The 15403-nt window shown below is 36.5% G+C and overlaps 2 protein-coding genes and 1 non-coding gene across 5 annotated transcripts; all 3 read left to right on the top strand.

Moving 5' to 3' along the window:
* Positions 1 to 3645, top strand: LOC110854578. Its single transcript, XR_004835655.1, has 3 exons — positions 1 to 217; positions 756 to 2508; positions 3047 to 3645. It is a non-coding gene; the product is annotated as an uncharacterized LOC110854578 (transcript).
* Positions 3646 to 4896: 1251 nt separating this feature from the next.
* LOC110854526 (carboxypeptidase A2) lies at positions 4897 to 7725 on the top strand. The gene is made up of 12 exons (XM_022102962.2): positions 4897 to 5031; positions 5096 to 5305; positions 5372 to 5453; positions 5531 to 5915; positions 5971 to 6128; positions 6196 to 6255; positions 6320 to 6404; positions 6466 to 6588; positions 6655 to 6738; positions 6808 to 7024; positions 7094 to 7450; positions 7514 to 7725. Exons 1-12 carry the CDS (start codon positions 4952 to 4954, stop codon positions 7626 to 7628), a joined length of 1956 nt encoding a protein of 651 aa, XP_021958654.1. The 5' UTR covers positions 4897 to 4951; the 3' UTR covers positions 7629 to 7725.
* Positions 7726 to 9020: 1295 nt separating this feature from the next.
* On the top strand, positions 9021 to 13710 carry LOC110854576. 3 transcript variants are annotated; one of them, XM_035855430.1, is made up of 2 exons: positions 9021 to 9568; positions 13128 to 13710. In XM_035855430.1, exon 2 carries the CDS (start codon positions 13128 to 13130, stop codon positions 13581 to 13583), a length of 456 nt encoding a protein of 151 aa, XP_035711323.1. In that variant the 5' UTR covers positions 9021 to 9568; the 3' UTR covers positions 13584 to 13710. The 3 variants fall into 3 exon arrangements, with proteins under 3 accessions (XP_035711323.1, XP_021958726.1, XP_035711324.1); XM_022103034.2 differs by lacking the exon at positions 13128 to 13710 and adding an exon at positions 10126 to 10740 and having other exon boundaries at positions 9362 to 9568; XM_035855431.1 differs by lacking the exon at positions 9021 to 9568 and adding an exon at positions 11416 to 11812.
* The last annotated feature ends 1693 nt before the right edge of the window (positions 13711 to 15403 follow it).

Here is a 15403-nt window from a genome sequence, read left to right on the forward strand (position 1 = left end):
CATTAAGCCAAATGAACTTGCCTGGTCTGAATTAATTGGCGTTTTATTTACGTACAAAGAGACCCGAAATCCGGGTACATTAGCACATTTGACCTTGAACCGTGATCCAGCAAAGAACATATTTGTTAACCTAATGTGCCACACTTCAGGCTTGTACAAAAAGTTGACAAAATTTTGTGAGTAAAATAGACAAATCATCTCGAATTAATTGGATAAGGTAAGTTATGTAGTTATAGTCATACAAAGTTTCCCTAGATTTTACATATGTATGTATGAGTACGAATGTTAATAAAAAACGTGTGAAGCAGAAAATGTCCAAAACTTTGCTGACAAATTTCCGTTTATAACGAATTTGAAATGAATTTGGCAAAATTCAAAACCTTGTCTGCGTACTGAAATGTTGTATCTATTTATTAGGAAGGTAGTTTGTACGAAACACAAGGATCAAAGTCACCCAGATTGTCAAAGTTTATTAATTTGGTGGATTGACAAAACTTATAAAAATAACAAATAGGGTGTACTTTTTTGTAAAAACACTAAACATTAGAATTTTGTAAAAATTGGAATACAGGATTTATTTTTTGAAAGGAAAGAAACATCTTTTGATTTAAGCGATAGAAGCATTTTAATTTAAATATTCATTAAAAAATGAATGATTAAAAATATCGCAAAAATCCTTAAAAAACAGTTAAAATGATTGGTTCAAACTTTCACCAAAAAATGTCTCAAATTTAATCCTGTCCTGTTTTTTCCAGATGGCTCACAACTCTCCATTTACTAAGGACCAAGTGGCCGAAGCGTTCAAGAAAATGCCGACTTTTTCCGATGACGCGATCGATGTCGCGGACATGGAGCCTTTTCTGAAAGCGTTAGGCTTTGACTGCAATAAAGAACAGAGGGACGCATACGTCACATTTTTTCGCGAAGTTTACAACGGAAAACTTCCCTTAGAAGTTTGCACAACTAGTTTGGCCGCGGTTAATGACACGATCGAAATATTGAAAGTGTTCGTCAAGGCGATGGACAAGGACAAGGACGGATTTATTGACGAGTCCGAATTCAAGGCGATCTTCCCATTTTTGCTGACACATGACCCATCCTTTCCAAGAGTAGAGTTTGCCAATTTTGTTACGGAAGCGGATACAAATAAGGATGGGAAAGTCAGTATTGACGAAGCTGTGGAATGGTTTTGCAAAAATGCGAAAAATTAGAAAAATAATCTACTTGTTTGAATTGTGTGTGCCTACACTCTTAGAAATTCAGTATGCAAATAATACCAAGAGGTATTCAAATAAATGAGTATAATTTTAATTAAACGGTATGGATAAGTAATAGGTACCTGAGTTACTAAATATATAGATATACCAAATTTCTGACAGTGTACATACATACATAGGTTTGCAGATATCAAATTATTATTGTTGTAGAATTTCCGCTAAATTTTTAGCATGAATTTTTCTCTTAAATTAAAACCTACATTTGTATGCTTTTTAATCTGTTGGGCATACTCACTTCAACGTCTCACATTATTCGCGTCACTTCTTAAAGTACAACCCGGTTCAAGAAGCAACATCTCAGTTTGCTGGGTAAATTTGTGGACAAAAAATTCTTTCCTTGTAAAATGTTTTGTGAAATTTCTATAATTTGTAAGGTTAATTTACATGATTTGCGAGATATGTATGCTAATATGCAGACTTGTGCGTGAGTATGCCCAAAGTAAGTACATAAGTATATAATCTTCTCTTCTGGCCTTCCAATGCTACTGAATTTGGTCGTACATCTCAATTTGCTGATAATGAATACGTAAGTATGTACTTTGATAAAGTTGTCCATCCTGACATGTGTATGCATATTGAATTACATATAATCAAATCTTATGGGATTCACGTTGGGTAAAATTATACATACATACATATCTATCTATACATATGTATATGTATGTATGTACTTATGTATTTATATATCAGGTTTGCAATTGAAGCAAAAATTATCCAACAACTTTAGGCTGGATTAAAATAAGAATGTTTTTATTTTGTTTTATCACGTTAATTTATTCCTTCGGATTGTCTGAACTGAAATAATATCAGAAACTTATGCAATTCATTAGCAAATTACTCAAACCGGACGAGACCAGTCTACATAATAAAAATGCACTCAAGGCTGCTCGCATAAATATTTACATAAATATTTTTTCTAATGTCTGACAATGTTGCGCCATAAATATACATATGTTGAGAGATTCCAGTCTGGTAAATAATTGAGGTTTGGCAAAGAGTAATCTCTTGCATAACTGTCTGTGTACCCATTAACCCAAGAAAACTGGATTTTGACGAAGTTCATGGTATTTAATTCGCACAAATACCACCCCATGTGCGCATTTGAGCTTAAACCGTGCTCTAACAAAGAACGTGTTGACCTAGGCTAGCTATTTACAAATTCTAAAGCCTTGTAGTATTCTTTCATAGGACAGATTAAGGAAGGCACAAAAGCTTAATCGAAGCGGATAAGGTAAATCGAAATAGATTAAAATCATTAATAAATTTTGAGAATTTTTCCGCATAAATAAAAATTCACGTCTATGAAAAGTACGCTTTGAATAAAATCAATTACATATGCATTATAGTGGCATTATCACTCTAAAAAATAGAGTTTTTGCTATGGGGCCATCCATAAATTATGTAACGCAAGAGGGCGAAAGGCAAACATCTAAGTCTATCGTGCCTGATGACAAATGTTAGCGGGGGTATGAATAGAAAATCGCATATAATTATAGCATATAATGCCATAATTTATGAACGGTCCTTAAGAAGCATACATAAATTCTTTATTTGTACATATTACTAAATCATTGTAAGTGCAGATTTGTGTTCATCGTCTTTCACAGTAAATTTATAATAACCATTTTACAAACATGAATTTAAACTTGTTTGGTAAATAAAAAAAATCAATGCCAGGATAAATAGATGGATCCCCGTGGCCAATTTATACCGGAAGCGTTTTTTTAAATTTTAAAATTTCACCCTTTCTTGAGCTTAATTTTTTTCAGATGGCTCACAACCGGCGTTACACTAAAGACGAGGTGGAAGCTGCTTTCCACAAAATGCCGACATTTTCCTACGACTCTATCGACGTGGCTGACATGGACGCCTTCCTGGCCACGTTGGGCTATGACTGCACCCAGGAACAGATGGATGCCTACGTCAAATTTATTAGCGAAATGCATAACGGCAAATTGACCTTTGACCTGTGCATCCCTGCCCTCGGAGTGATTAACGACATGAAGGAATTCGTCCGAGTTCATGTCACCGCAGTCGACAAGGATCACGACGGATTTATTGATGAATCCGAATTCAAAGAGATTTTATCCTTTTTGCTCAAACACGACCCTTCCTATCCAAGAATTGAGTTTGACGATTTTCTCAAAGAAGTCGATACAACTAAGGATAGAATAGTAAGCGTGGACGAGGCTGTGGAGTGGTTTTGCAAAAATGCGAAAAACTAAGGAACTAATCGGCTATTAATAATTGCATGATTGAATTGTATTTTTTTAAAGAATATACCTAGTTTCGGAGAAATTATTGTTGTCGAATTGATATGAAATTTTGATTTTGATCAAAAATAAAAGCATGCACACCAACTCCAAACTATGCGAAAATATTTTCTATTTTTTGACTGAATGCTTTCAAACTTTAGACCAATTTTAGTGATTATATAAGATTGTTTATTATACAGAGGTAGATATTTAGGTATTTAATCATACATACGTATTTAAATTATCCAAAAATTCCTGTAGCGATATGGGCTATGGCCGTCGTTTGAAAATATAATACATTGTTGATGATTGTTTCATGATTTTGATTACAAAAGCCATGTATCACACATATTTATATGCATACATAACTACGCACATTATTGTCATGTTTTTGTTATTTTAGTGCACAAACTGATAAAAACTGTTTTCCTCAACTATACATATGTATATTCACATATACATACTTGTAGGAGCCTCATTCACAGTATGTATATACGATAATCATTAACTAATCCTGCTCACAACAAGGACATTTAACTATGTATATTCAACGAATAAAATTTTATTATCCTCCGATATTTCTCACCAAAACCACATTGACTTTGAATTAACCTGCACACTTAAATTTGGAAAGGATTCGATTCATCAGTTGGATTTATACAGATGAATGTGTAATCCAACTATTACCTAATGCAAATTCCCAACTCAGGTTACATATCTGGAACATACGGGATTTCTGTCTGAATTGTCTTGTCAGGATAAGTATAATTGATTCTCAGCCTTCGGGAAATCTAAATTGGTTCGTCACACTCGGACCGTGCGCATCAAGGTATTCCGACCCAGGGTTTTACTGGGCTGGGTTTTTTGGGTTTTAATGGGGTTTATTGGGGTTTAACATAATTTTACCCTAAAACTGCATTCTAAAAGTTGGAAACACCTCTCAAACGTTTAATAAAGCTGTTTCACTAGAGCTAATCTGTTTATTTCATAAATATCGTAATTTTAGAAGGCCTGGAAATAATCAACAATGAGCAACATTCGTTACCATCCAGTGGTACAAAAACTTAATTTCGGAACAGATACAATTTACAATATGGACGAGGAGGATTTGTGCATGGTTAGGACTGGATTCTCAATACATACATAGTGTAGGATTTTTTTGATGAGTACCCAAAACCAATTATGTTCAACCCAATAAAACCATAGAAATCCATTAAAACACCTGGGTTGTCATGTTTTGATTAAAACCCTGGATTTTTCCGAACCCTGGTGCGCATTCGCTACGTAATTCCTGTCACCCCCCAAGTTGCCCAACACAATCTAATCTTTATTAAATTCCACATAATTAATGTTGAAAGTGAAGTATTAAAACTGGCCTTCCTTGCATAGCAACAGCCACACCTTGCCACTCATCTCACCATGAAGGCAGCAATTTTTCTCGTCCTGATCCTTGTCGCGGTCGCCTCTGGGCGTGAGACCGGACTTCGTCATTTTAAGGGGTGGGAACTCCACATTAATTAACGCCCTAATAGTTAACAATAATTTTAAAAAAATCATTTACAGGTACAAAGTCTTCACTACGTTGGCGACTACAAAAGAGCAATTAGACGCCTTGAGGGTGCTTTATCTTGGCAGCGACTATGATTTTTGGACATCACCAAACGGACTGGGAGCCACCGACATAATGGCGGCGCCAGAACAAATCCCAGAACTGCTTAAGATGTTTGGCGAGCACGGAATGGAGTACACTGTTAAATTTGAGGACGTTGAAACGTAAAGGGAATTTAAAATTTCTTGTAATCTATTAACAATTCTTAACTTCCATATTTATGTATGTAGGTTGGTGGAAGCAGAACGAGTCGCAAATGCAAAAGCGTCCACTGGAAGGATCGACTGGACGTCGTATCAAACCTATGACAGTGTTAGTTAATATTATGAGAAAAAGTGATATTTTAAAAATGTAATATGTAAATTATTTTATGTTTCTCCTATTACCAGATTGTAGAATTTCTGACCACCATAAACTCTAATATCGCCGCGGTTTCCGTTATTGGACAAACAACTGAGGGACGTGACATCCATGTCGTCAAGTTCTCAAATGGCGGGCCGCCCAAAAAGTCTATATTATTTGATTCGAACATACATGCCCGAGAGTGGATCGCAGGCGCAACGGGGACCTGGGTGATTAACGAGATATTGACTAACGCTGACTCGTACACTGCCATCTTACAAGAAGTCGACATCTACGTCATACCGATGATCAACGCTGATGGATACGAATATTCGCGGACAAATGATCGCATGTGGAGGAAAACACGAAGCGTTAATGCAGGAAGTTCCTGCATGGGATGTGACCCTAATCGAAATTTCGACTTCCAATGGGGTAAGCTACGGCTTCTGTAAATGCATATTATCATATTTTGACACGTTTATAATAGCCGGAGAATCCACATCATCCGATCCATGCTCTGACATTTATTATGGGTCGGCACCCTTCTCGGAGCCCGAGACGCAAGCCATTGATCGATTCGTAAGGGAGGCAGAGGCAGCTGGAGTGCAGTTCTACGCGTACATCACGATGCATTCATATGCTAACGTAATTTTAAATGTGTTAGAGAAGATTGGAAAGTTTCCAATTTGGAGTAAATGTTCATCTTTTTTAGTTGTGGCTTATTCCATGGGGTTACACAGCAGGTGCTTATCCTCCAGATTTCCCAGCCCTGGTAAACTTCATCAGTTTTTTGGTAAAATTTGTGCTGAACTTAATGGAAAACTCTTCGTTTTCAGTTGAGTTTGGGACAAGCCGCTGTAGCTGCGTTGCAAGCTGTGTCTGGAACCGTATATCAAGCTGGGCAAGGAGCTGATATTCTTTGTAAGACACAATTATGGCCTCATTTCAGGGAACATTTAGGCATGCCTATTATCTATTGTAGATGGTGCTGGTGGTACGAGCTACGACTGGGCAAAGAATCATGGTATCAAGTATACAGCCACCATCGAGATGAGAGGAAATTCTTTTGTTCTTCCACCAGAACAAATTATACCAAATGCACTCGGTTTGTACAAAACTTCCTCAAGAAATTAATGTGGAGATAATTAATTATTCTACTCTGAACCTGTAGAAGTTTGGGCTGCGCTTCAGGTAGTTATTCAACGCGTTATCGAAACGGTCCCGGTAGAAGAAGACCCAACTCCTGTAGAAACCGGTATACCATAGACATTACTGCAGTCACATCCATTGGTACATAGCTATATTGTCCGAATTTTAAAAATAGTGACCTCATGCGGTGGAGAAATCGAGGCCAGCTCGGCAGCAATTAACTTTCAACTCGATGCTGACATCCCAGCCGGACAAAGTTGTATCTGGATTGTCAAGCCTACCTTTGATAACACTCGGGCGAGACTTGTATCTTCTGGTCTTATCGGCGGATCAGGCATTTACTTTACCGAATTTAATGCATATGCTGGTACACCTGGGCAACATGTCCAAATGTAAGTGTTCCGAAATAACCTTCAAATAGCCCCTGCCCTAAATTCTCAATATTGCTTTATCAATTTTAGTGCTAACGTCGGGGAAGATTACACCTTCAATGGAAATTTTTTCCTCGTCACCCTCACCGTTGCGGTTGGGGCGAACACAGGATTTAGTTTGGAATGGTATTCTAGTGGTCTGGCAGGTGGCGCTCCATCCTTCTCCGGTTTTGCCGCTCTCTCCACACCTACTGGTTCTTACAGCTACCCAGTCGGAGGCGGTCAGTACGCTAATTCCGAAAATGCTTTATTCATTGTCAATCCTGAAGTTGCTGGAACTCGAACATTGGCCTTCACTAGGCTGGATGTTGAAAATGATGCTACATGCTCATACGACGCTGTTTCGGTTCTTACCTGGCAAAACAACGAATACACGCAGCTTGCTAAGTGAGCTCCACGGTAGTCATGGACTTTATTTGAGGCATTCGAATAACATTAATTCGGTTGCAGGTTCTGTGGAACTAGTCTCCCAACTCCGTTCAATCTTCCGACAGGTCTGGCCTTGGTGACGTTTAGAAGTGATAGCAGTGTTACAGGGACTGGCTTTACCTTCACCTGGGCTTAAATCATAGGCAGTTGTGGAACACGGAGCACTTCACTATTTGAACTAATCTTACAAGATATTGTGAATATTATTCAATAAAATTGAGCAATTTAATTAATTTCTTTTGATCATGAAGATGATTCTTGCATTTATTGTTTCATTCTTGGCCTTGCAGATGGGAGTTTCAGAGGCGGGAAAAATTTCAGAGTTAATTTGTGAACGAGTAGTTTAGCTCGCATTTGCGAACCACTTTTATAAGCCCTTCGGCCAGTCTCAACCTGCCCCAGTTGCGTGAGAGTAAAAAACGCCGATACATTCACATCAAGTGGCTATTCTTCAGCTGATTTTATCTCCCTCAGAATGTGGGATTTTATCTCCCTCAGAACAATTTGAAGGAAATCACACGTGGAGCCCTATCTTAGATTTGGCTCTAAATATGTCTATTGTTACCAAGTTGTGAAATTTTTCAATTTGCAGAAAGGATGGTTGTAGACTTATCTAACATTTCTAACTCTGTCAATGATAAGACAGATTTCAAGGTTTTGTCAAGTGATCAATGATAAAATATTTAGCATGAGAAAATTGTAGCTAGTGATGTTTATCTATGTGTTCAACTTTATTTAGAGTGCACCAAAAAAATATTTTATTAAAAAATAGAGACAAAAAATCTTAGATAATTCGATTACCCGAATTATCTAGACTTTTTAGCCCCGGGTTCTCAAAAAAACATCGGCACGAATTAAATAAACACCTTTCAGGAGAATTATTGCTGTCGAATTTATGTATATGAAATTTTGAGAATGAAAACAAATTTTGTTTTCCATTTTGTGTATGTACATATCATTAGAGTCTATGGGCGTACTAATTTCAACACATGTTTAGCAGGGTATGATGCATGCACGGATCGACTTTACATATACACATACATATGTATGCTATGTGTTTGACTTATATGAACCTACCCTCTTAGAAATCCAGTGTGAAAATAATACCAACATGTATTCATATACATATATCAATAAATATTACTTCACAATAGTGGTATTGATACATATGTATTTAGTATCCGCTTACTAAATGGCTTGGTGTTTAATTTTTCCAATACCGGTGTCAAATTCTTACAAACAGGTGTAATTGTAAAACCTGTGTCACTAAATATACCAAATCTCTAAGAGTGTGTAGGATCGTACAAATGAATTATTTTTGTTATCAAATTTACACTAAATTTTTTGTGTGAATTTTTTCTGCAGTTTATCCAGTTTTTTCCTGCATTTTCTGCAGGAATTTTTTCTGAGTTTATGTATCCTTTTTAACCTACATATGTACACTACAAATCAATTAGTGTGCTAAATTTTAGAAAATTAGCATGTTCGTAGACATAAATATGTAAAAAGTTATGTATGTATTTATGCATCAGTTTCGCAAGCACTTAAAGCAACAAAATTGTTAGCAAGTTTGTGCTGGATCTTTTTAATTTATTTTGTTTCATCACACTAATTTATTCCTTCGGTTTGTCTAGACTGGAATAATGGGTAGCTCGAGAAGAATATAAGAATAGTTATGCAAAACTCAAACAAATTACTCAAATCGGACATACCTTGTCTACATAATAAGTAATAAAAATGCATTCAAGGCTGGTCGCGTAAATATTTACATAACTATGCAAATGCCTGATAATGTTGTGAAATAAATAAATAAATATGTGGTGAGATTCCAGTCTTGTAAATAGTTGAGGCTTGGCAGAAAATAAGCTGTTACATAATTGTCTGTCTACTCAAGAAAACTGGATTTTAATGAAGTTCTTGGCATTTTATAGGCTCGAACCCCAACCCATGTGCGCATTTGATCTTGAACCGTGATCCAACAAAGAACGTGTTGACCTAGGCTAGCTTTTTACGAAGTCCAAAGCCTTCTCATATTCTTTTTAACGACTGAGTGAAGAAGTCACACCAGTTGACAAGGTAAATCACTAATACATACCTACATATTTTGTTCATTTGTTCAAATAAATAAAAATTCATGCGTATGAAAATTACATCTTGAATAAAATCAATTACATACGGATTAAAATGCACTACGATCCTTAAAAATGGAGTTTTTATTAAGGGGCCGTACATAAATCATGTAACGCAAGAAAAAGGAGGGGGGGGTTTAAGGCAATCGTGCATATGTGGCAAATTTTAATGGGGGAGGGGGTGCGGGGCGTCTATGAAATCAAAAGTTTTGCTTTGCATAATTTATGAACGGCCCCTAAGAAAGATTAATTCCAAATTGTTATAATGCTATTTTGTATATCCACTCTCCTGCTTAATTTATAACAAATATTGTACCGATATGAATTTAGATAGATTTCTGTAACTGGCACAAATATTCAATGCATGAATAGTTAAATAGACCCCCCATGACTAATTTATGCAGCTTTTAAATACATATTTTTCTCATAATTTTGAATTTTATCCGTAATTCCGCAATTTACACACTTAATTTTAATTCACACACTTACACTTAATTTTTTCAGATGGTGCACAACCCCGTATTTTCTAAAGACGAAGTGGAAGCGGCTCTCAGAAAAATGCCTACATTTTCCGACGACTCGATCGACATCGCGGATATCGACGCCTTCTTGGTTGCGTTGGGCATGGACGCCACGAAGGAACAGAGGGACGGCTACTTCACCTTTTTCCGCGACGTGCACAACGGCAAACTTACCTTTGACGTTGTCATTCCGGCCCTGGCCGTAATTAACGACACGAAAGAACTCGTCCGAGTGCACGTGGCCGCAATCGACAAGGATAACGACGGCCTTATCGATGAAGCCGAGTTCAAGGCGATTTTTCCCTTTTTGTTGACGCATGACCCATCCTATCCAAGAATTGAGTTTGCTGATTTTGTTAAGGAAGCCGATGCAAATAAGGACGGAAAAGTTAGCGTTGACGAGGCCGTGGCGTGGTTTTGCAAACATGCGAAAAATTAAGGACGGAGAGCAACCGTCTGGGAAAAAGGTTTAGTGGATTATAAACGGTGTTTTGGAAAAATTAGAACAAGTATGTATTATTGTAAACTATCTGATGTATTAATGTCATTCCAGTTTTTGAACTTTTAATAAAGAATGTTCTGATTGAAGAGTAAATAATTTGATTTATGTACTTACAATTTATTTATGTACTTGTTAGAATTTTTTAGCGTATTCACAATGGAACCTTTTTCTTCAAGCTATACCGGGATTGTGTAACGAGTTATATAAAAGATCCAACCAAAAATTAGGAATCACAAGGTGCTTTTCATTCTGTTCGATGGACCCTTTGAAGAAAAATGCTGTCGGCAAAGTTCAATTTTTTCGAGTAACTTTTCTCTCCCTTTCCGTCCACGAGTCGAAAACTAGTGCTCGTGGATAAGTGGGAGAGGGGAGGTCTAGAAAATCACAGACATAATTATCGCATATAATTACACAATTTATGAACGTCCCTTAAGCAAAATTAATATTTTATACGTATTTAATGAGTTTAAACGCCTGACAATGTATATAATGAGATTACAGCATTTTGTATGAGAAATTTGTCGAAACATTTTCCATGACAGTACAGTTAATATGAACTTAAAGCATTACATATCATATACATATTAGCATGCAAGTCACTTAATGAGTATTGCGTTCTTATCCTTTTGTAAGTACGGACATCCATGCCAAGGTACAGGGGCACATACATCCGGTAAATGCTTTATTTTAGTGCAATCTGAATTAGGCCGAGATATGGATATTACAAGCAAAAGTTTCCTCATTTACATTTCACATTTCACATGATCATACCACGTATCAAATCAGCTTATAGCTGTTAAGTGAGGTCGATCTAGAAATAGTAATCTCCGTTATCCTTTCTAAAATGTATTTTAATATATACCGACTTTTGTGCATAAATATGTGTGACATCTCAGAGAATAAATCAGTCCGTTTTTGTGTGAGCTAAAATCTTTAGCACAACGATCTACAATTATTTCTATACTTTGTTGTATAATTGTCTGTCTAAATACTATATAAGTAACCCAAGAAGACTGGATTTTATGTATCGGAATTCCAGTCCATTTGCGCATTTAATCTTGAACCGTAATCAAACAAAGAGCAAATTGACCTAGGAAAGTTAATTAAGAATACCATTCTTACATATAATTAATTAAAGAAGTCATACAAGTTAAATCGGAGAGATAAGGTAAATAAGGTCACAAATAGATATCTTGTAATTTTACGTATACATACATATGTATGTAAGTACAATTTTTTCACTAAAAATAAAATGAACTACAATGAACTATGTTCACCCTACTTGAAGTGCATTGTCATTATTAACAAGTCGACGCGGCATTAACAAATTTCTGAGTGGCAACCAAAACTTTGCACTAATTTCAAAACTCCGAATTGGCAACGTTGCATATAAGGAATCCGTTGCAATGTTAAACAGAAACTCATTATTTATATTCGACTTTCGTTTTCTTTCAAATTTTGCAGTAAAATGTTCTATAACTGCGTTCTTTAAATTCAAGCCAGTGGCTAAATATAAATAATTACAAACAAAGAAGAGTAATTTACAGAATTTCGGATTATTAACAGCATCTCCGGTTGTTTACAAAGTTTGTTATAAGCTACTCAGATTTTATCAAAGTCCGATCCATCATTAGACTTATGAGTTAACTTAAAATGCTAACCAAAACCACATTATTCGATCGTGAATAGCTAATATGGAGAATGCAAATATTTTGCAAAGTTTAATATATTGGAAAAGTGGTGCCTCAAATCGAGGCAGCGGCCAAATTCTGGTCCAAAATAATTTTTAAAATTATTTCCGGTTATATTTGACCAGGTTTGAACGAATTTGACATAAAACTCAAAATTTGCAAAAAATTCGCACATTTTGGCTCAGATCTCAAAATCCACCAATTGGCCCCCCAATTTTATTACGGATTTTTGATCTACTCAATTTTACGCAACTTTTAAGGTATCTAACTCGAAAATCGTTAGAGCGCGAAAAAAACACTATTTCATTGTATATATATATCTTAAAAATTGGGGTATTCTTCAGAAACCAAGCCGAGAGTTTGAATAAATACGACTGCATAAATCCAAATCTACGCTGTAAGAAATTATTGTGCCGAATTCTGCAGTAATTAGCAAAACCTTGGAGTATCTTGTGTTCTGAATATTTTTTTTTACATAATCCTAACGACAAATTCTGTTTTATTCTGCGCAGCCATATTTTAATGATTACGCACATTTTTCTGCGCAGATTGGTTTGCGTAAAGTGTTATGGAGAAAACTAGGTCAAGTTTTTTCCCAACCTCGGGTAAAATCTATGCAGGAGAGCTGTTCCAATTTTTACTTGGGATGCATTTAAATTTAAGCGTTACTTATATATGTATGTACTAAAAATAAATACAGGCACAGCTCCACGTGGTCAATTAATGCAACATGATTTTTTACTTGTTTTTCATAATCTCGAGAAAATAAGTTAAAAAATATCATTTTTTCAGATGGTGCACAACCCCGTATTTTCCAAAGTCGAGGTGGAAGCCGCTTTAAAGCAAATGCCAACATTTTCCGACAATGCGATCGACGTGGCTGATATGGACGCCTTCCTGCAGGCTTTAGGCATGGACGCCACGAAGGAACAGAGGGACGGATACGTCACCTTTTTTCGTGAAGTGTACAACGGCAAACTTCCTTTGGACGTTTGCGTCGCCTCTCTGGGAGTAATTAATGACACTAAAGAACTCGTCCGAGTGCACGTGGCCGCAATCGACAAGGATAACGATGGGCTTATCGATGAGTCGGAATTCAAGGCGATTTTCCCCTTTTTGTTGAAGCATGACCCATCCTATCCAAGAATTGAGTTTGACGATTTTGTTAAGGAGGCTGATGCAAATAAGGATGGAAAAGTTAGCGTTAACGAGGCAGTGGAGTGGTTTTGCAAACATGCGAAAAATTAAGGACGTAGATCAACCTTCTGGGAAAAATGCTTACTGGATTGTGCATACGTGGAAAAATAAAATATTACTGTTAAATTTGTTTTGTATGTATTTCATTCGAATTTTTGAACTTTTAATAAACACTTTTTTGATTGATAAGGTAATCATTTGATGTCCTCTATTTTGGGGGTACTCACAACGGAACCTTTTTCAATCTAGGTCGAGTTTGTGTAACGAATTGTATCAAAAAATCTAGCCAAAAATTATGAATCACATGTCGCTTATTATTCCGATCGATGGCCAATTTGAAAAAATATTTGGGATAAAGTTTAATTTTTTAGTAAACTTTCTCTTTCTTTCCCACGTCGCTGAGTAAAAAAACGTCAACACATGTACAATACGCGGTCGTCTTCGAGTTTGTAGCTATTTCCGCATATCATAATTTTCATATTATTTACCATAGTTTCTTGTTTCTCATCCGAATTGCAGTCAACACGGTCGTGGCGATAAGTGAATGAGACTATACTAAAGCTTACGGCGATAAATCATGCTCTGGACTGGCTGATGGAGGGAGCCAGGTCCAAAAGTGGAGAAAAGATAAGATTTACCACATTTCATCTTATTCGACCCCATCCACTTGTAGGCATATAAGATTTTTTGCAATTAATTTTTACTCCAATTCCTTTGCACATATTTAGGTACATAACAATAGTTTTTTTTGTTTTGTGTTACCTAATTGTCCCGTAACTTACTTACCGGGCATACATATTTGCCTCTCGCGTTTTATGCCCTTGTTTTATTTAATTTAATAATATTCAAAACAATGCACCCCCGCAGGACAATGTCTTTTGTGCAGAAGGTTGAAACCAGGCAGCGCAACTAGCATACCATAAACTCCTCCCTGGATCCATTTATCTTTTTAGGGACACTCAAGAACGGATCCAAAATGTGAACATGTGCGATCGACTTGAAATTCAAAACTTAAGGGTATACTGACCTTAAAAATGTATGCAGACTATATTTTCATCACCATGACCTTTTTTTCGACACCATATGACCTGACTGGGTAAAATTGGGTGATCGACTTGAAATTCAAAATTTAAGGGTTTTGTGACCTTAAAAAGTTATTTCTATTTTATTTTCATTGCCATGACCTTTTTTCGACACCATATGACCTGATTGGCCAAAATTCATCATCAGTCGATCACCCAATTTTCCAGGGAGGAGTTTATGGTATGCTAGTTGCGCTGCCTGGTTGAAACCATTATGCTTCTGCGTCACCTCTACTTTCCACTTTTTATCGGTCTGAGCCTCTTGAATAATTCCGATAATTTTTAATTTAATTATTTTTCTTAGGCATCAAATTTATAAGGCATCGTCCAATCCCACCATCTCCAACTATGCTGCATAGCATTGTGACCGTCACTCTTCTCGTGGTCAGCCTGACGGTGGGTCAAGGATCTGCGGATTGTAAATGTCCACCCGCAACCAAGGCTTCAATTGCTGTAAATAAAAACAAAATAATTCCAGATTTGTTAAACAAAGACCCATTCATTGTATTTTTTAAAATAATTTCCACCCTCTTCTCAAGGACTACGGTGGGAAGGAGCTTTACTTTTGCGAGCTGGAAGGTGACAAGGCTTGCAAGGAAACTCTCTTCAAATGCAGTGGCCCGGATGCAGTTGCGGTTGTGGTGAAAAAATGCGAGGAATGCGACCTTGACCAGAAAATTGGGCCGAATGGGCTAAGTCCACTCAAGGTGGGGTGCGGGGATGGGGAATTATATCTCTCAAAGAAAATATGATTATTCCACTTTGGCTGTAAAATTATAATTAAGTTAC

This window comes from Folsomia candida, unplaced genomic scaffold (assembly GCF_002217175.1).
Source record: "Folsomia candida strain VU population unplaced genomic scaffold, ASM221717v1 Fcan01_Sc010, whole genome shotgun sequence".
Lineage (NCBI taxonomy): Eukaryota > Metazoa > Arthropoda > Collembola > Entomobryomorpha > Isotomidae > Folsomia > Folsomia candida.

Bases quoted from the DNA above. Each gene is read 5' to 3' on its own strand.
- LOC110854576 (XM_035855430.1), top strand. From the start codon at position 13,128: ATGGTGCACAACCCCGTATTTTCCAAAGTCGAGGTGGAAGCCGCTTTA.
- LOC110854526 (XM_022102962.2), top strand. From the start codon at position 4,952: ATGAAGGCAGCAATTTTTCTCGTCCTGATCCTTGTCGCGGTCGCCTCT. The intron at 5,306-5,371 runs GTAAAGGGAATT...TTATGTATGTAG, and splicing joins AAATTTGAGGACGTTGAAAC to GTTGGTGGAAGCAGAACGAG. The intron at 7,025-7,093 runs GTAAGTGTTCCG...TATCAATTTTAG, and splicing joins CCTGGGCAACATGTCCAAAT to TGCTAACGTCGGGGAAGATT.